Raw genomic sequence first — 21,719 nt, forward strand, 5'->3', positions numbered from 1 at the left:
TGGCATTTCTATCACTTGGACCGCAATTTATATTGTAAAATCAATGTCAATTTAACTCTGAGAGTGTACAAATGGAACCAAATGGACCCTAACGGGTCCATTTGGTTCCATTTGTACACTCTCAGAGTTACAGACCCATAAGGGTTCATTTGGTGCCTAATATATCATTTAGCTGGGGACCACCTGGAACTCCCTCAAGGACCCCTGGGGGTCCCCAGACCCCACTTTGAGAACCAAAGCTCTATATAGCGTTCAGAGATTGTGGAATAACTGTCTGGCTACGCGAGACTCCAGTAGAGACTGACTGCTGAGTGTTTCAGCTTGTTGGAGGTGTAATGCATGTTAACTACACCAGAGACACACAGACAGACATCAGCCTCCCTGAGGCAGTGGGTCAGTGAGTACTAACTCACTGACTGCCTGCTAATCGTTGAATTAATGCCCTACTTCATACTACATGTAGTATGTACAGCGTCACAAAAAGTAGAAAAAAATAATCTGCAATTCCTTTGGCCATATATTATTTACTAGAGTTTCGGGGGGCTACGCCCCCCTCAACCCCAGCCGCGCACGGGGCCCAGCGTGGGTGCGTGTATATTGGGGTACCCAAATCGCCGGAGTAAAAGTGTCCAAAAGAAAAAAAAAAAAAAAAAAAAAATTGGAAAAAATGTTAATAGTGATTGTTACTTTGGTGGTCCGCGGACCCCCTGGTGGTCCGCCGACCCCTGTGAGTGTTGGGACCCCCGGGGACCCCCCTGGAACATGGCGGACCCCTTCGGCAGTGTATTTTTTTTTCATGCACGGTTTGCTTGTTTCTGTCGCTTGTTTTTTAAAACCTGGCAGCAAACTTGGCAACCCGACTGACATCACTGACCTATCCTTGGTATTTGTACTTCCGGGTTGCATAATGATGACATCACTGTCGAGTCCTGTGGTGTCATGAACCTAGGCAGGTTTGTTTACCACATTACCCTGGGCAGCGTGCTGTTCTGTGGCCGTGGCTGTTTGTTTTTGTGTTTGGGATGAACATGGCACGTGAAGGACGGACATATTGTGATCGAGACATGAGTGAAGTGAAAGTAACGGCCTGGGTGGAACAAAGGAGGTACGTAAGAAGGGGGGGGGGGGGGTTGAAGCAAAGGAGCTGTGTGTGTGGTGTTGTGGAGGACATGGGCAGAGTGCAATGGCGGCCGCTGGTGTTGTTTCGGCGAAACCCGTCGCCGTGCGGTGTCGGTGGTGTGCACGGTAAACGGTACGAAGCTGCCTCCCCTTCCGTTTTGTCCGACATTTGGTGAGTAGAATTAATGATGTTGCGCGGTGGAAAAGGTGTAGTGAGCAATTAGATGTCCCCTACGCGACGCGTAAATTCAGCGCGGCCGCCGTGGCGAGTCAGTTGGCGACATGTGGTCTGGCGGTGCGTTGTTTATTCGATAACAGAGCTGTGGGGTGTCGCCACCGAGGGTGCGGAAGTCGCTCGCCATTTATATAGTTAGATGTGAAATGAAAGTTTTTAAAGGACGACTTTGGACAGTTTTTTTTCCCCCAACAAGATTTTTTTTTTTAATTAAATGTTTTATTTAAGCGAGAAAACGGCTTCCATTATAACGTGCTAACTTTCCAAGAATAGAGAGGCTGCTGTTTCTATTTGCTTGGATTCCCCATCGATGATGTCACCGGTAGTCGGGTTTCTGAACAGTCCACAGCTGAGACACAGAGATAGACAGAAATGGCACCATCTTATAATGAGCATTAGTGAGGACCAATTATACGAAGACACGGTTGAAAATGGGTTCCTTTAAGTCTGTCTGAGGGTTTTGTGAATATTGAACCGATGAAAAGTATTAATACAATATAACTTCTACAATTGGCGTGGTTGTATTTGGTCTCCCTGTTCTTCTATTGAGACATTTAGAACGTGTCAAATGTCATGTCACACCTAGACACAGGATCTGACCCGAACTTTGACCTAATGGTCAAGATTCAATTTATCCCCTGAGCAAGCAGGCCGGCTCTATTACAGTAGCTCAATGGTAAAAAAAAAATGCAGCACTTGTGCAGGAAACCGAGTTCAAATCTAGGGTAGAGGAGGAAAGTTACATAGTGCTGCTTTAAAAATGGCCAAATCCTGATTTATACTTAGCCGCGTGGCATGTCGCAAACCAAAAATATCTGATCTACAAGCTAAAAACGCATCGCAAGCTTGTAGATCGTCTATTTCCAGTTCATGACACGACGCAACGCGCGTCCAAGCATAAATCAGGCGTATGGCGAGCCCTCTCCTCCCCTCCAGCCCTCTCCTCTCCTCCAGGCCTTTGCCAGCAGTCTGTTGCATGAGTCAGCAGATTCCCGTCGACTAATTAAAGGGGAGCAGATTCTCAAAGTACCTGAGAACTCACAAGACCTCCATTGTGCTTCATTCAGCCTGTTTGGGGCCCCCATGCGTAGCTAGCAACAGTATAGCCGGTTGGGTGGAAACCACGTATGTCCCAAAAAACGTTACTTCTCAGGAAGAACCTGCGTTCCAAACGGATCCAGTGTAGTTATTATTCAGTCACAAGCCCTTTGTTAGTACTTTTCATCGGTTCAATATTTATTAAAACCCACAGACACACTTAACCGCTTTCACTTTAAAGCAAATGTCAAACATAGCAAACATAGCCCATCTACAAGCTCGTAGATCGGCAATTTTCGCGACTTTCGTGCGACGCTGTTGTATGACGAATTAGGGCATTAATTCACGGGAAAAAACTAAAACATAAAAAGTTAAAATGTGGAGATTACAAGGTTTCTGTCTGACAACAACGATATTGTATCCAAAAGTCCAAAACTGTTACTTTTCAGGATTACAATAAAAAAATGGCAAAAGTACCAGATCTACAAGCTTGCGAATCTGCTTTTTTTAAAGTCTTTTGTGTGATGCTCTAGGACATTGGTTCTCAAAGTGGGGTCCGGGGACCCCCAGGGGTACTTGAGGGAGTTCCAGGGGGTCCCCAGCTAAATGGTGGATAGTTAACCAAATGGACCCTTATGGGTCTGTAACTCTGAGAGTGTACAAATGGAACCAAATGGACCCTAACGGGTCCATTTGGTTCCATTTGTACACTCTCAGAGTTAAATTGACATAGATTTTTACAATATAAATTGGGGTCCAAGTGATAGAAATGCCATTAAATGGGGTCCCGTAGCCCTAATACATGTCAAACTGGGGGTCCTTGAAATTAAAATGGTTGAGAAACACTGCTAGAGCCGTAAAAATCTTCTCTTATTGGGGTCCCTGGCCTATCTTTTCAAATAGGGGTCCGCGGGCTAATAAATCAATTTGACACGGAAAATATAAAATAAGTCAATTTGGGGGTCCTTGACATGAAAAAGTTTGAGAACCACAGCTCTAGGATGATCAAGTAGGCTACGGAGTTAAATTACGAAAAAGCACAAAAAGTTGAAATGTGGAGATACAAGGTTTTTTCCAGCGAGGGTTCCAGGCAGACGGTGCTCTGGGCCCACAGACCAGACCAGGTGACAGACTGTCGAGGACGGATCGGATCTCAATCCCTTCCTCTTCAAATTGCTCATGGGTCTTATTACCTCGGCTGGGGCCAGGTAGCCATGCAGCCACATATAAGAGGGAAGAAACTCTATCAGGTAGACGGGCTCAGTACCAGTGTGTTGCCAAGTCTGCTTATTATATCGTCACTGTCGGGGCAGAAACCTCTTAACTGCATATTCTAACTTTTTGTGTTTTTTCGTAAATTAACGGCCTACTTGATCATACAACGTCACACAAGAGCATCAAAAGTAGCATCATTTTTTTGGGGGGGAGGGGTTAAAATGTAGTTGCTTATTTGGGCTTGCTTCCTAATGTTGTTTAAACCAGTTCATGTCAAGGATGTATTCGTCCGCAGACTCCCTTCTGAAGATATTTGATGCCACCATATACGATTTGTGTTAAAATATTTCAAGAATATTACAAAAAATGTAACCTTTTTGTCAATATTTGTTTTGGGGAAAGTAGCTGATCTACAAGCTGTTGTGAGCTTGTAGATCGGCTATATCACTCACACATCGCTGTGTGAATGTGTGTGTGAATGGGAGAATGTACATTGTAAAGCGCTTTGGAGAAAGGCGCAATATAAAATGCAGTTCATTTATAATTCCACTTTAGTCAATGGATATTAGGGTTCAAGTGGTAAAAACTGGTCGCTTCGAAATCTTCTGGGCTTGTTTTCGTACAAACCCGGCCGCTCGTTTCTCTTGCGAAACCTGGCAACACTGCTTGCTCAGTACGATGGAGTAAAATGTGAACTCTGAACACCTGTGTGTGTGATTCTCTGGAATGCAGAGCGACAAGCCCTCAGGTCATGGCACACAACACAAAAAGTCTCTTTTTTCTTCCTCTCAGTAATGTCACTGCAGTGTTCCTTGTGTGAGGGATGGTGGTGGAATATTACAGATCTCAGATCTCTGTGGTATTGTGGTGCTGTATGGGGCGTGTTTGGCTTTGAGTTTTGTATTACTCTGTTGTTAGATCAGGGTTTATATGTATAAGCTGTGCAAATAACACTTAAAAATGTTGGACAGGAATTTAGACAAAGAGCAGAGGTATGTATGCCCTGTTGGTTGAGAGGTTTCCATGAACTTACAGTTCATGTTTGCTGCATTAACCCATTAAAACCGGTATATCATCTGGATCATTTGAGATTTTAACCATTTTAACCATTATTTTATACTTTGGCTATTCAAAAATAGCAGACATACAAGCTCATAGCGTGTCACTTCGTGCTGCGCTTTGAGCTTGTAGATCTGCTATTGTTTGAAAAATGTAGAAAATGTCTGCAAATCGTTGAACATATATATATATATATATATTTTTTTTTTTAAGCGAACATTTTAACTCAAATCTATGCTTCTGGGGGTCCCTGCAACAAAATATTGTATTTTGGGATGGGGGTCCGCGGCCAAATACAACATCAACACCTATACATTGTTATACCTTTCAACCCGGGAACACCTCTGTGTCACATTAGCTGTTGCTATATAGTAACATACATTTTCAGATGGGGGTCCGTGGCCAAATACATATCAATTTGGGGGTCCTTGATATGAAAAGAGAACCACTGCTGTGTAGTACTACTGACCCTCTCTCAAACCCCTGCAACTCATCCAGAATGCTGCGGCACGCCTGCTCTTCAGTCTCCATACATTTCCCCATGTCTTCCCCCTTTCTGTGTTCCCTTCACTGGCTCACATTTGCTGCCCTGCAGCAGATCTACAAAACACTGTACTGGAGACTGATGACCTACAGAATAAGACAGTACCTTCAGGACATGATCCACCCCCACAATCCTTTACTGCTCACTTAAAGCTCACACAGGATGTGTGTCCCTCCCTTCTCTAGGAGAGTGGTTCTCAACCTCTACAAACAATCAGGAACTGTGGACCCCCCAAAATAATCATATTTAAACTGTGGACCCCCAAAAACAATTATCTTTGAACTGGGGACCCCAAAAAATAATCATATTTAAACTGGGGACCCCCCAAAATAATCATATTTAAACTGTGGACCCCCCAAAATAATCATATTTGAACTGGGGACCCCCCAAAATAATCATATTTAAACTGGGGACCCCCCAAAATAATCATATTTAAACTGGGGACCCCCCAAAATAATCATATTTAAAATGGGGACCCCCCACACCCTGACAAGCACTTGGAATTGTAGGAGTTGAGGCATTACATAATTGGCCTCGGACACAAATATCTGGCATCAGTCGGGGGGGGGGGGCTCTATATAAACTATGATTCAGTTAGGTTAAAGATATACATTCTCTGGTGATTGTTCAGAAAACAACAACAGGATTTAACAGTGGACGCATCACACAGGTTTACAACAAGTCAAGGCCTTATGGAATGACTCAGCGGGGGAGTGTACCAGGAACATCCTGGTCCGTCTGCCCAGTGGGAATGTCTGGCATCCATCCATCCCATCGCATCCCAGCCGGGCAGCAGACAGTGCTGGAAAGTAACTAACTACCACTAAGTACATTTACTCAAGTACTGTACTTGTAAGTAAAGTTTTGAGGTACTTTAACTTTACTTGAGTGTTTCCAATGTTCAGTATTGATACTTTTATTCAAGTAAAACATTTGAGTACTTTTACCACCACTGGCAGCAGACCATTCGCCACACACACCCTTTTCCCCAGTAAGCTCCCGAGCAGGAAACTTGTGGATGGGCACCAGAGGACACCCACTAGTCCTGTTTTTCCCAAACAGATGGTCGGGACCTATCTTTGGGTCGCAGACACATTTTTATGGGTCGTGAGTGAATATCTCCTTTTTTTCTCTGTTTCCTACATTTAAAAAAAATATTATTTCAAAAGAAGATACTGATAAAATTCTAGTGAAAATGGCAGATCTACAAGCTCGCAACGATGTGCGAAGCGACTCGTTGTGAGCTTGTAGATCTGTCATTTTCACTAGTTTGAGTCCCGGGCAAACGTCTAATTTCTTCTTTTGGGTATTCAGCTAAAGAGTTTGGGAACCCCTGCTCTAGTCCAACACAAGCATTGATTTGAGCTCAAACCACTTGTTATGCATTGTTTGTTTGTGCTCACCAACCAACTGAGGCTGACTGCCAAAATGTGACAAAATGGCCAGCGGTCCGGGCACCTAGACTCCAAAGTAGCCTGAAAGCGTCTCGCAGGTTCGAGTCCCGATCCCGGCGGCCTTTGCTGCATGTCACTGCCCATCTCTCTCCCCATTTCCTGTCAACCAACTATCCTATCAATAAAGATATAAAAGCGCAAAAATAAATCTTAAAAAAAAAGTGTTGTGTCCAAGTCGGATGGTCCGCTTGTTTCACGGATGTGGCAACACTGGCGCTTGTTGCACGCACATGATTTGGCAACCCGGGAGCCAGGGAAACACAAAAACGCTAATAAACAGCTGACATTCGGGGAAAGTGAAAAACGGGCTTCGCTGTTCCGTGCACATGGTAATGTAATGTGTGCACTCTGTAGTATGATTAATTTACAAACAGCAATTTACAATCTGCACGAAAGCAACGATTTGTAGTACTGGTGTGGAATGGACAGTCATTCTTCAGTTTGGAGGGGGGGGGGGGGGGGGGGGCTTGTCAGGGTCTTGACCACATTTATCCCTGGAAAAACAACTTCAAATCTCCGTGACTTGTTTCACAAATCTGCTTTTGACTAAACAAGAGACACGATGCCATTATTCAGCGCTCTGCTTATCAGAGAAGTGCCCGGGAAGACAAGACAATGTGCTGCTGAACAAGGTCTTTCACCTCTAGAGCTGACTGGGACTCAGAGACAACGAGATAAGAGCTAGGGCAAAGTCCTTATATCTTCTGTTCTGTAGCAGATATACTAAACCATTATTCAATGTACAGCATGTGGTCCTCAACCAGTGGTCCATGGGCTGCAAGTGGTCTGTGGGAAAACGTTTAATAATGTACCATGTTGTTAAATGTATCAAAGTATGTAGAATTCTATCAAATTTAAGAACAAATCAGAACTAATGGGTATAGTGTGTGTGTGTGTGTGTGTGTGTGGGGGGGGGGGGGGGGTGCTTGACATCAAATACTGACTGTTAGAGTTTGATGTAGTTGCATGTACTGCCAGCGCAGTACTGCTACTCGAGGCGTTGTGAGCTTGTAGATCGGCTATTTTCACAATATTTATGTGTGGAACCGAGTCAAACAAAATGAAGAGTCCTAGACCACTGATTCCCAAACAGCAACAACTAAATTAAAAAATAATTTAAGAAGTAGTGAAAATAGCAGATCTATTAATAAGCTCATAGCTTGTAGATCTGCTATTTTCACTAGTTTTGGTCACGGGCAAACGTCTAATTTCTTTTTTGGGTCTTGAGCTAAACATTTTGGGAACCCCTGTCCTAGACCACAACGACCAGAACACGCTGCGATGCGACGTGTTATGAGCTTGTACATCGGATATTTTTCCTGCTTTTGGGGCGACACTCTTGTACAACCAAAGTAGGACTACAAGGTGTCCGCCTGACAGCAGCGATATCTAGTAACGGCTGTATTATCATGACATTTGTGCACATTCTTGCTCCCAAAAAGATGAACAGCGTTGATTTTGGTGATGCCACGACCTTTCCTCTCAAACGTTCAAATGAGCAAAGATTTCTGTTCGGTACGAGTGTGTGTGATACGAGAGTAAGACGTATTAGATTTCCTTTTCATCTCTGGCACCTTATTAGTTTAAGCTGGTAATCTTACTTTTTGGTCACTGACATAATATTATGTCTCATGTCTCGTGGTTTAGTTTAGAAGGCTTGCACACACACATTTGGGGGCGGGGGTATATAGACTGTTATATTTTCTTAACTAAGAATACTTTGTCAGTTTTCATCAAGTACAGCCCACTCACTGTATGCATATACATTTATATCCCTGAGAGGCTCGTCAAAGAACTACTGAATCTACCGACCCTTTCTCCTCTCTGTGCCCCGGGCCTGTCTTCCTGTCTTGTGTTGTAATGTGCTTTAACCAAAAACCATCTCATCACAAGCCCTGTGTGACAGCGTGGGGGGGAACTCTCCCGATAGGTAGAATACAAAAGTTTGTCTTGTCTTCAAAGACAGTGGTTCTCAAAGTGGGGTCCGGGGACCCCCTGTGGTCCTTGTGGAGGAATTCCAGGGGGTCCCCAGCAAAATGAGTTTATATAGCGTCACACTCATTTTAACCACTTCATCCATATTTTATACGTTGGCTATTCATTGTGTTTTGAGAATTGTGTGTTTTCGTCCAGGCTTCTTGTATTTGTACAACAGAGCTCTACATAGATGTCAATGGAGGGGACTTTCCACACTGCACTCCTTTGTGTTAATGTTGTAATCCATCTGCAGTGTTCTGTGTGTGTGTGTGTGTGTGTGTGTGTGTGTGTGTGTGTGTGTGTGTGTGTGTGTGTGTGTGTGTGTGTGTGTGTGTGTGTGTGTGTGTGTGTGTGTGTGTGTGTGTGTGTGTGTGTACATTCTGCACAATTATTTTACTTTTGGTACTTTAAGTACATTGTGATGCCAACAATTTTGCACAAAAAAGTACATTTGGAATAGACTACGACTTTTACTTGTAACACATGTCTTCCTCATGTAAAACAATAATTAAAAAAGGAGTATGTTCAGGACCTTGGTAGTAGCAGATCTTGCGGATCTGCTACTTTTGATGTGTGACGCTGTAGTATGATTTGAGTAGGGCGTTAATTTACAGGGGAAAAACACACGAAAAGTTAAAATATGGAGATAAGAGTTTTCTGCCCCAACAGAGACGATATACACAGTGGTGAGCTGTGGATTTTTGAACTAAGGGTACTGTATTTTATGACGTCACGCGCGCGCACGTGCGCGCACATAGCCACTCAGCTCAGTGCTAGTTGAAATACTGTATTCAACATGTGATTATTAATGTAATCATATGTATTATTATTTTGTTGTATTGTTGCATTGTTAATTTGTTGTTTTTATTTTTGTTTCAAATTAATTATTTTATTTTCCTTTTAATTTTATATAAAAGCCCTTTACATAGACTCACCCACACATAAGTAGGCCTACTTAAAATAATCAGACAACTTGTCTTTGTCTTGTCTCAGAGAACTGGGTCCTCTGCTAAGCGATCCCCTTCACACCTTGCAGTGCAGAGATGTTGACAGATTCAATTCAAGTCCGTGTCTTTTCTCGAGTAGCCTAATGTTATGCAAAGCAGCCAGGTAGACGCTATTGAGAACGGCTCGCCACTGACGGCGCGAACCTTGAGAGGCTATTGTTTTTAAACTTTAAGGCGTTAAAGACCACCGCTGACGGTGCGTGCACGCGCGCCCCCAGCTCCCACAGTGTCAGAACTAAGGGTACGCCGTACCCCCCCGTACCCCCTACAGCTCAACCCTGGATATACAGTAGAGATTCACAGCATGCTCATTACTGTGTTGATTTTGACAGCAAATTTTGATTTGGATTTAGTCATCTGAAATGTTTTAGTTTTTGTCTAGTTTTAGTTGACTAAATATCATAAGATTATAGTCGACTAAATCTATAGTTGATTTAGTCGACTAAAATGCATTTTGGTGGTGCCTTGAATGCGTTGTAATGGCTGATTTTACACTTGGCTGCATGCTGAAAATAGCAGATCTACAAGCTCACAAAGCGTCGCAGCGCAACGCTTTGTGAGCTTGTAGATCTGCTATTTTCAGAGAGCAACATGTTCTACTGGATCCACTAGTCCCTCACTAACATTTTAGTCTAGTTTTCATTTGTTGACGAATCTGTCAGTATATTTAGTCTTAGTTTTAGTCATCATAGCTTAGTTTTTATTTGTTTTTTATGCAGTTTTCGTCAGTGAAAAAAGGTCAGTCGACCAATATTTTTCGTCATAGTTTTAGTCGACAAAATCAACACTACTGTGGCATTACGTTGCTGTCGGGGAAACCTTGCATGTCCAAATCCGTTACTTTTCAGGAAATGTAGAAAAAAGAGCCTGTGATCCAATGGATCCAATGTAGTTATTATTTAGCCACAAGCTCTTGTTAACATACTCTACCATATAGATTGGACAAAATTACATTTTATGCATTTAAAATGTATTATTTATTTTCAAAATAATATAATTTATGCACACAAAAAATGTTTGAGAACCACTGATTTAGAAAGCTTTTTGTAGAAACGGCCTCAGGTCTTCACGGGTTAAACATTGGTATGTCGTTGCCTTGCGCGACCTCTCAGCCTTCAGATGTAAACATAACATTATGCAGAAGTGTTGAGCCGTGTACACAGAGCGCTTTAAATATAGGGCTATATTGTTTAGAAGAATTGCCAGGTCGTTTATACGCCATTCATAAAAGCATAGTCTGCTCATTATGTCATATAATGTCAAGGACAAACTAAATAGCAGCTCAGTAAACACACACGAGGGGAGAGGTTCGGGGCTGAGTGCTTTCTCAGTGTGAGACAGATAAGGACTTAAGGTTGGCTAGGCCAGGCATGCACTTAGGACCCGACTAATGGCACTGGTAGGGAAGAAGTACTCTGGCTTTTTATTTCACTTAAAGGGATATTTCACTTAATCCAAACACGTTTGGGGTCATTTTAACGTCCACTCTGGCTTTTGTGAACACCCCAGACAGTTCTTAAGTTGCTTCTTGATTCTGTATTTAGATATTTGTATTTAAAGAAATAAAAAAAAAGTGTTTAAAAAAAACACGGTCTCCTCACGCATTAGAAGGCCAACATCAGTCACCAGAACCAGGGACGGATGTTTTATATGAGTCTAACACGGTTAAAATGGAGTTTGACATTACAATGAGTTTATATATGATGGAGGGGTTTCTGATAATGAATATCAAATATCTAAACACTGAATCAAGCAACTTAAAAACTGTCTGGTGTGCTCACAAAAGCCTGAGTAGACGTTGAAATGACCCCAAACATGTTTGAAAGTGATACAACCCTTTTTTTAAAGTGTATTTGAGTACAGAGTACTTGAGTACATGTACTTGGTTACTTACCACCACTAAACAAATGGACATACAGTTCATCAGAAAGGAAATAAAAAGCTGCAGTGAAACTATCCCTGTTACGTAACACTGTTAATGATTTTCCCACTGTACACACCTGCCACATACTGTAGGCCCACAATGTGTGTGTGTGTGTGTGTGTGTGTGTGTGTGTGTGTGTGTGTGTGTGTGTGTGTGTGTGTGTGTGTGTGTGTGTGTGTGTGTGTGTGTGTGTCTGTGTGAGAACCAACATGATAAACTGTGACATTGTGTATGAAACGATAAGTGATGTCATTGCTTACTAATCTAACACACAACACACACACACACACACACACACACACACACACACACACACACACACACACACACGCCATGTTTCCATGTCTCTTACAGCATATCTCTATCTCTTGATAAAGAGTGACTCCCAAACTTAAAGGCAGGACCCAAAAGCAGGAACTCAAAACCCAAAGCAAAAGAGACATTTAACCAAGACTTGGTACTTAAAGGATCCCTGGCTAACAAGCCTTATATGCCTTAATACATTATAATTGCCCAATATAATATTGCCCTAAAATATTTAAATATTTAATTTATATTAGAAATAGTTCATCTTTCTCTCAATGTGGAAAACCCCTGTCGCAAGTTGATGATGTAATTTGTCCATGTGTGGTCCATCCCTATGGAATGTATGGAATGCATGTGCTAATAAAACATATTTAAAATATTGTTTTGATGCTCATATTAACCTTAGGAAATATCAAGTTGTTTTTAATTAGCACATACATTTGGACAAATGACATCATCAGCACAAAACTAGAACAATACAGCAACACCGAGCTAAAACTCGAACGAACAGGAAAAAAGACACATGAATCAGCAAGTAAATGCTCTTGGCAGTATTCTAAATCTCTGAAGCTCTTTAGCCAACAGGGCACAGCTGGCCCTCGCAGGTGAGTCCACTCAGGACAATCAGGGCAGGGAGTAGGAGGGCACAGGGGGGTGAGGAGAGTGGCAGGGGGGAATCAAGGCAAAACTGGAGGGAAAGAGTGGCAGGGGAGATATCAGGACAAACTGGAGGGGGGAAGAGGCTCTGACCCATAGACTGTAAAAAAGAATGGACAAAGCCACTCCCCTGCTTTCTACAGAACGAAAATGAAGCCGATAGTTCAGGAACATGCATTCCTCCATCGTTAATATATACAGTTGGCCACGCCGGAACTCAAACGCTATGGGGTCGGCAACAGGCGGCCCGCGGGCCAAAATTTTTTTTTTTAGAAAAATATTTTTTTATTTTTTTTTTGGGGGGGAGGGATTTTATTTTTATACAGTATCAGACCAATATCTATTATATCCAAATACAGAAAGATACAGTATGAATGATTTACTGAAAAGTGTTATAAAAAAAGTATTAAAAATTAATGTTAAAATAATTATAAATACTTATTTCATAGAACCTGAACCCACTTTTGAAATCATGCACTCATAAACACGATGCATTTTAAAGGATTTATAACATTTTATAGCTAGATTAGAGGAAAATGAAGAAGAAAAAAAAAATCTCCAGAAAAATCGCCTGTGCTGATATTTAAACCGGAAAAAATGTTGATTTATATTGGTCAAACAGAACCGAATTAGACCCAAATTAGACCCGAATTAGACCGAGTTAGACCCGAATTAGACCCGAAAAATTTGCGCGCGCGTGCATGTTCACGGGGAGGCCCGGCCCGCGATGGAATGTCTGGGAGTGATATTGGCCCTAGGCTTATCTCAGTTGCCTACCCCTGCGCTATTGGTTGAGACCAGACAGACACGTGACCAGCGAACCGGAAAACACCCCCAAAAATGATATTGGTTGGGTAGCTTGTCAATCAAGAGCGGGGGCGGGGAATGAATGCTATTGGTTGTGTAGGTTGTCAATCAAATCATCCCGCCCCTCCTGGAGCATAGCCTACTTTATCGTCAATTTTAGAATAAATGGGACCATAATTTAGCAAAACGCATATCATGATGATTGAAAGGAGACTTTAAACTAGCGACTGGAAGCATATAGAATTTATGACAATTTTTATTACGGTAAGAAAATCTAGTCTAAAGTTTGTCAAAAACCGATTCACTTGCACTAAAATTAATTCTTTCTGACACTTCAGGTCGGCGCAGGGTAAAACAGCGCCACTCTGGCCATTCATAAGCTTCCGTGTTGGCCTCATCGTAAATATCCAAGCCTTGCCCCTTGCTCTGACCGTGGCAACAGACCCCCATTTGACACGATTTATTATCTTTTGGGACCCCAATCTACACTGGGAAAATGGAGAGTGTACAAACTCTGAGAGTGTACAGATGGAACCAAATGGACCCATAAGAGTCCATTTGGTTCCATTTGTACACTCTCAGATCTGTAAGGGGTCCATTTGGTTCTTATTAACGATCAATCATTTTGCTGGGGACACCATGGAACCCTGTGAACGACTCCTGGGGGTCCCAGGACCGTGCGTTGGGAACCACTTGTCCGAGCAAGCTACGAATGCATCTATCCAACAAGAACCATATTAGAATCTATCACTTTCTCTAGAAGGTATCAAAAACATGCCTTTACATTACAGGGAAAAAAGGAAGGGGCCAGGTACAGGTACCCTGGGAACAAAGACATGTGTTTGAATATACAAAAAAAGTCCTGGTTCCATTGTGGTCCTATGTATTCAATTCACCAACATAGCGTGCTTGCGTGCGTGCGTGTGGTAAATGTAAGTGACCCACTGTAAGGATCCGTGACCTGACAGGTCAATGAGAGTCTCCATAGCAACCGCACAGAAAACAGGACCATGGATGTCAGGACAGTTACGAGTCAAAGAGTTCCTCTGTCCTACTTCACATACATGTATCAAGAGTCCTACTTACAGTAACAGGGGGTCTGTCTGCCCCCCCCCCCCCTCCCCCCCACGTCTCTCTTGCTCTTTAAAAAACTGAAAATAGGCTACATTTTCAGGTCGGGATAGCAATTTTATTTTATCCAATCAGGAGGAGAGAGGACGACTCATACAGGATACACTACTACAGGATAAACAAGTGAAACTGGACACACGTGCGTGCGGGTGTGTGCGCGCCTCTGTGTGTGTGCGTGTGTGTGCGTGTGTGTGTGTGTGTGTGTGTGTGTGTGTGCGTGTAGAGTTCTCCATCATGACAGGATGAAATGAGTCCCTTGAGCTGAACATTTTATTTTCCGTTTACTAAAGAGCTGGAGACCCCTGTTACAACACTCTCAGAATAATAGAGCTACTTAACATTAATTTGAACAAAAACATATCACTTACACTAACACATAGTGTGTAAGTGAGAGTGAGCGAGATACGAGAGAGAGAGAGAGACACACACAGGTTTGTATTACTATACTTGTGAGGATCAGCTATTTTCCAGTGCATGACACTGGCACGGAACTATGTATAAATTATGTTTAACTCCAATTCCAATCCCTAAAACCTAACCTCTAAATGTCTAATCCTAATCCCAACCTGAATCTTGTCCTAATTGCTCTAAAATTCCTCTAAAATAATATTTTTCCAACCATAAAACAACCATTTTCCTTGTGAGGACCAGGAAAACGGTCTATTTCTCATATTCTCGTATATGTGTGGGGGGAAAAGTATAGTAATACAACAAACACACACACACACACACACACACACACACACACACACACACACACACACACACACACACACACACACACACACACACACACACACACACACACACACACACACAGACAGCGTTTATGTAGATGTACGGGGTTGTACATGTAGAAAGTGCCAAAACCAGGTTGAAGCTCCACCATGACTGTCATGATGATATGACAGTCATGTTTCAGGGCTATACTAGCCCAGAACAGACAGGAGTGGAGATCCTTTGTTACTGCCCTACATGCCAGCCGCCATAAAGGACAGTAAGTAAGTAAGTATCACACAGAGAGAGATGACTTGAGCATCTCTCTCATCAGCTTGCTACTATGGTAAACAAGAGGGTCCATCTCATCATGTCTTACCTTGTCGGACGGTCTTCAACCGGATGGGTTCGTTACAGCTGTTAAAGACGGCCAGGATGTCGTAGAGGGGCAGGCCGGACACCGACAACCCCTCCACCTCCAGGAGCAGCTCCCCGGGGTGCAGCTTACCACCATCAGCACCATACACCACCGCATCCTCCCTCACCTGAAAACAACAGTAACATTTTACTATAGTATAGTATAGTACTGTACTTAAAACCACTTATATCCCCCAGCATCTGTATTCTGGGGAAGACTACGGTTGGGATCATTTAGGATGTTATCGATTCTGGTTCCAGTCTGATAGTGATTCCTTAAACGGTTCCTTTTAACAATTCCTGTTTTTTTATCTATATATTTATGGCTTAAGAGAGTTCCAAATGGACCCTTACAGGTCTGTAACTCTGAGTGTACGAATGTGACCAAATGGACCCATCTGATTGCTCCGGTCCCTGAACCCAAACCTGGGTAAAGCTTTCACAGAAAATAGCTTGTAGATCGGCTATTTTCAGCACAGATATATAATGTAGAGTGGAAAACAGAGAAGACACTAGTATAGAGCCCTGAGGGACCCCGGTCAACCAACTTTAAGTAGATTTACCACCATCACCATTCACCACAGCATCCTCCCTGACCCAAAACAAAGTACATTTACTGTCAATTTGTCAATGTCAATTTTTGGGAGCATCTGTAATTTACTGGAGTATTATATATATATATTTTTTTTTAATATTATGACTTTCATGCCACTACATTTCAAAAGACAAACATTGTATTTTAAGTAATAGTGTACTTTTGAAAAAGTTTTTTTTTGGAACTAACCACTTACCGCCGAAATAAAGTCAACAAAGTGACAACAGAGGCTATGCGCGTCACATCATCGTACCCGGAAGTTATGCGAGAACGCCTACTGAATGGCAAAAAAACTACTTTCTGGCCTTGACAGCCAATACATCCAAACAGAAAAGTCCTATCGCATTGTGTTAAACAACGTTAAACTCACCAACATGACAGCTGTACGGAAAGCTTGAAGTATCCTCTTTCTATCTGCAATTTTTTTGTTTCATATAAATCCACCGTAGACAAACTAGACATGTTATTATGAGCTACTTTCTGTCAATACATTCTGTGCAGGGTTTGGAAGCGCTCGTTTTCAATAACACAACGTTCTGCTGCATTATGTGCAATTTAGAAACATGTGGTACACAGGAAAACCGCTTATTTCCAACGAGTGCTTACAAACAAAATGCTCCTCCATGCCGCTCAATGTTTTGACACTCACTCTAGATGAGGGGGGCGTGTCCTGGTGGAAAAGTGACGCATGTACTCCTAAACCTAAATGTATAGATCAGCTATTTTCACTGATCATTGATATTTGTTGAATATTTCTGGAAAATCTTTGAATTTGGTGGGGATATGTCAAATTTCAATACAGCAATGCATTGACATTAGAAAGAAAATGTAACCTACTTTATAATTTGTACTTTCTTAAAATATGTTTATTTCTCCGAACGTGTACAAAATTATAAGGTGCTGACCCGGTTGCCCCAAATGTTAACTCAGCATTCGGAATCTTTGTGCAACATATTTTCAATAGATAAGTGTTTTAATCCCGCCTGTGGTCGAACGCCATGTTTTCCCTCACGGTTACTTCTTGTTTACATCAAGTGTAATACCGGCTTTCACCTGATGCGCCCCGCCACTACCACCCATAGAGGAATACAGGGAACTTCAAACAGAATCCGACACAGACGGGATTAAAACACATACCTATTTAAAAATACGGACTAATACAATGAACACGGGTTCCTAATGTAGAGTTAACATCCGGGGATACAGGGTCAGCACTTTATAAATATATATATTTATTTTTTATTTTACATGTACGGAGAAGTACAGGCTTTGAGCGCAGATGTCCAGCGACTTCTGCCTTAATAATAACTCGGGTAGAGAGTGACCAAGACGATCATAGATACGAAAGTAAAAGTCAGGCTATAAAATACATCTATGATAGTCTTGATCCAAGGCTAGCTGCAGAACTTTAACTCAGGGGTATTCAACGTTTTCAAGCCAAGGACCCCCTAGCTGAGAGACAGATGAAGCAGGGACCCCCTCTATATTGTATAAAACTGTGTTTTAGATACACTTTTGCTGCCCTTTTCCCCCTCTACACCTGTAACTATTTGCCAAAAATAGCAGATCTACAAGCTCACAATTGTGAGCTTGTAGATCTGCTATTTTTGGCTAAAGGTCTCCTCAGAAAAAGGGATGCTAGGGTTCAAGTGGTTAATGTAAAAAAAAAAAAAAAAAAAATCACATCACACAAAGATTTTCTTGGGTTATAACTGTGTGTCCACTCTGTGTCACGCTGACCTGTCCGATGTATGGGAACTGGCCATGCTCGGCTCCCCCGCACACATCCACGTTAAACTCCCCGTGCGCGTCTCTCAGCAGCGCGCACTCGTTGACCTTAGTGACCCAGTGGTTCTTCTTCAGGATGACTCTGGACATGTTGATGATGGTTCCAATCCGACGACCGACCGACCACCCTGCTTATAGTTCCGTCAAAACGAAAGTTTGGACCGAATGAATGAGCGATATTACTAATATTATTATTAATCCTCCAAGTTGTTGTTGTCGTCGGTACATCCTCGGTTTCTTATTCCTCCTGAACCAAGACATTATTATCATCATCTCCCAAATATAATATATTCCGTTAAGAGTTGTAAAACATCCCATAAAGTCACATTATTGTTGTTTTGTCCTCCGCTTCAGGGCATTAGATCCGTCAGGACAGACAGACAGACAGACAGACAGACAGAATGAATGATCTAATAATCCAGTAGATCTCCTCTCCTCCTTCCCGAGGCGAACTTAATCTCCTCCAGTTTGTTGATCCATCATCAGATCATCTCTCATGATGATCTGATGGATAAGCTGCTGAGTTGACCGTTTAGAACCGTTACAACTTCTTTAACTCTTTAGATCTTCACCTGGTGGCTTTATTATACCTGTTTAACTAAGGCTGAGGTGTGTTTTCCTCTCACACACATGCACACGCACGGGCACACGCACACCAAGCACACACACACAAACACTCACACACACTCACTCACTCACACACACTCACTCACACACACACACCCTTATAACTCTATGACACACACACACTGACACACACACTGCCGCTTGGAATGAGAGAAATAGAAGGCAACGCATGCTCTCTATACAGATCCTCCCCTTGGTTGGTCTCATGGGTCCTAGTGCCCCTCCCTCTGGCCGCTGGCTGTTTATTTAAGCAGTGGTGGAAAGTAATTCAGTACATTTACTCAAGTAATGTACTTGAGTACAATTTTACTTAGGTATTTTAATTTAATTTGCTGTACTTCTACTCCAAGGCAAATATTGTAGCTACAGGCAAATATTGTAGCTACTTTGTACTCCATCACAATTATTTCAAAGCAGTTTAGTTACTTTGTAGATTTAGATTATTATTAGGCTATTATAGAATATACATGAACCAATTCAGCCCAATTTCGTAATTCATCTACTCGAAATGATCAGATATACAAGCTCATAGTTCATCATAGGGCACCGTGAGCTTGTAGATCTGCTATTTTTGAAAGATTTTGAAAAAAGGAAAAACTTGTGAAATTGTGCATAATGCGTACTTTGAGTATATTTTTATGCCAATTGATTTGTACTTTTTTTTAATACAGGACTTTTATTTGTAACAGAATATTTCTACATTGAGGTATTATTGCTACTTTTTACTTAAAGGTGTACTATGTAACTTTTCCCTCTGTTTACAAAACAAAACAATAAATACATGTTTTACCCATCATTTCTCTCTATGGCAGTAGTAGTTATCAGCCACTGGAGTAGTGTGGTTGTGTTTACCTGCAGAAACACATTGTCCTCTCACTGTATTTTGGTATTTTCACTGTTTATTTTGGCAGACAGGGAAGTTTTTGGGGTAAAAAAAAAAAAAAAAGGATTGTTTTGTTATCACAGGTCAAAGTTACTATGCCTTTAAGTCAGGGGTCTTCAACAGGGGGTCCGGGACCCCTAGGAGGTCCTCAGAGCTACTAGGGGGTCCGCCAAATCTTTGCGTGAGAGGATTTTTTTTTACATTAACCACTTGAACCCTAGAATTCCTTTTCTGAGGGAAAATAGCAGATCTACAAGCTCTCAACGCCTCGCAGCGCGAGGCATTGAGAGCTTGTAGATCGGCTATTTTTGGCAAAGAGGCTATAGGTGTAGAGGGGAAAAAGGGCAGACTAAGTAAAAAAAAAGAACTGTAATCTGAAACAGAATTTTATACAATATAGACTAGGGGGTCCCTGCTTCATCTCTCTCTCAGCTAGAGGGTCCTTGGCCTGAAAACGTTGAAGACCCCTGCTTTAAGTAAAAAAGAAATCGGAGTAGGCCTACTTCTTCCACCTCTGCATGTAAACCCCTGTCTTTAACACGCTCTGTGACCGAAAATAGCAGATCTGCAAGCTCACAACGTGGCGTGGACGCGGCATGTTGTGAGCTTGTATATCTGCAATTTTTTCTGCCACAGACTTGTATAAGCTCCTCTCTCCTGGGATCTGCCGGATCACTGGCCTTTCCGACCGGATTAGAGGGCCAAGCGGAATCCACCTCTTTAATCTCCTTCTCCTCCAGAGATCAGGCCCCTCTATCTTCACTTCTTTATATGTTCTATTTAAATAAATAATACATGAATAATAATGACGACATGCTGGAGTGAGTGAACTCTTGCCTTTCTATCGTTCTTTGTACAAAGTTTTAAATGTAGGAGTCTTGTTTGAAAACGAACAAGCTCATGCATTTTTAAAGTGGTGTGTTAGTTGTCCGCCTTCGCAGTTACATTCTCAAAGTACATGTAGAGATGAATATTTTCTTTATAAACCGTTTCAAAGAGTCAGCGGTTCTCCAGCCTTTTCATGTCCAAGATTATACAAGATTAAAAACAAAATAATACAAAAAATAGCAGATCTACAAGCTCACAACGCCTCGCATGGTGACGCGTTGTGAGTTTGTAGATCGGCTATTTTTTTTTTATAGCTGCGAAGCATGAAATAAGGGTTAAAGCGGGTAAACAAATCTTTATGCTATTAACAGATTTAGCTGGGGACCCCCTGGAACTCTCTCTCAGGGACCCCTGGGGGTCCCCCCCCCCACTTTGTGAACCACTGTCATAGAGGAAAAAAACAGTAGCACTTTCACTTTTTCAGAGAAAAACCCTGAACCGCTTGTCATGGAACCCCCCCCCCCCCCCAATAGGGTTAAAGTGGTTAAACTGTTCCTCATTTTGCTGGAAGACCACCGCCGCTGACCTAATAGACCAGCTGATTAATTAATCTGAGGGAATCTTCATTGTTTTGAGGGCAGGTCATGTTGACATGACCTCTGCTCAGAGGATTAGGGTCATGAATAACACCCTCTGGAAGACTTGCTGGGTCATCTCCTCAAGAGACAACATGTCCCTGTCTGGGCCATGAGTTGTAAAGGAGATGTACATGATATTTATTTTGTTTCAAAAATGTGTTAAGTGGCTCTATATTGTGATAGTAACGGGGGTCTCCCTGTCTCTCCAGCTCTTTAATAAACAGAAAATATACACGTTCACGTCGGGATACAAATTTCATCCATTCGATAGACAACCTCAAATGAATGTGATGAATCAAAACAAAACATAAATGACCAGAAAATATTGGAATCCGAAAAACTATAAAAATGTAAGCTGATAAATGGGGTCTCTCTTCTGATTGGATGAAATTGGTACCCCACCCGGAAGTTACTTTTCTTTTTACTAAAGATCTGGAGAGAAAAACTGAACAAACACTATGTATAGCAATGATTCCTACTGTATCAGAATATACAACTTTAACTTTCTCAACTAAAAACATATCACTTATACAACCTTTAACAATAATCTCTGAAAAGTTCAACACATTTGTCAGATACTGTACATTATCAACATCTTTAGCAGCATTGCTAAAGATCTAGAGAAACCCCTGTTATTGGGAGAGAGATTAAAAAACACTATATCTATGATTACTATCAGAATATCGAAAGGGCCTACTCTGCATGTTCTCCCCGTGTCTCTCAGGGTAGTTGATACCCTCACAAAAACATAAT

The 21,719-nt window shown here is 42.0% G+C and overlaps 1 protein-coding gene across 1 annotated transcript in view; it reads right to left on the reverse strand.

The window, feature by feature from the left end:
• The window catches only part of LOC311052909 (membrane-associated guanylate kinase, WW and PDZ domain-containing protein 1-like), a gene marked incomplete at its 5' end in the record, with an annotated part of 191,782 nt that extends 173,702 nt beyond the window's left edge, over positions 1–18,080 (reverse strand). Inside the window, 2 exons of the mRNA XM_084068210.1 lie at positions 15,570–15,735; positions 17,943–18,080. Of these exons, the coding sequence (XP_083924336.1) occupies positions 15,570–15,735; positions 17,943–18,080 (304 nt within the window). The remainder of the gene's footprint in view (positions 1–15,569; positions 15,736–17,942) is intronic.
• Between the last annotated feature and the right edge of the window lie 3,639 nt (positions 18,081–21,719).

The sequence above is a fragment of the Gymnoscopelus microlampas genome (genome assembly GCF_963454915.1).
Source record: "Gymnoscopelus microlampas genome assembly, chromosome: 10".
Lineage (NCBI taxonomy): Eukaryota > Metazoa > Chordata > Actinopteri > Myctophiformes > Myctophidae > Gymnoscopelus > Gymnoscopelus microlampas.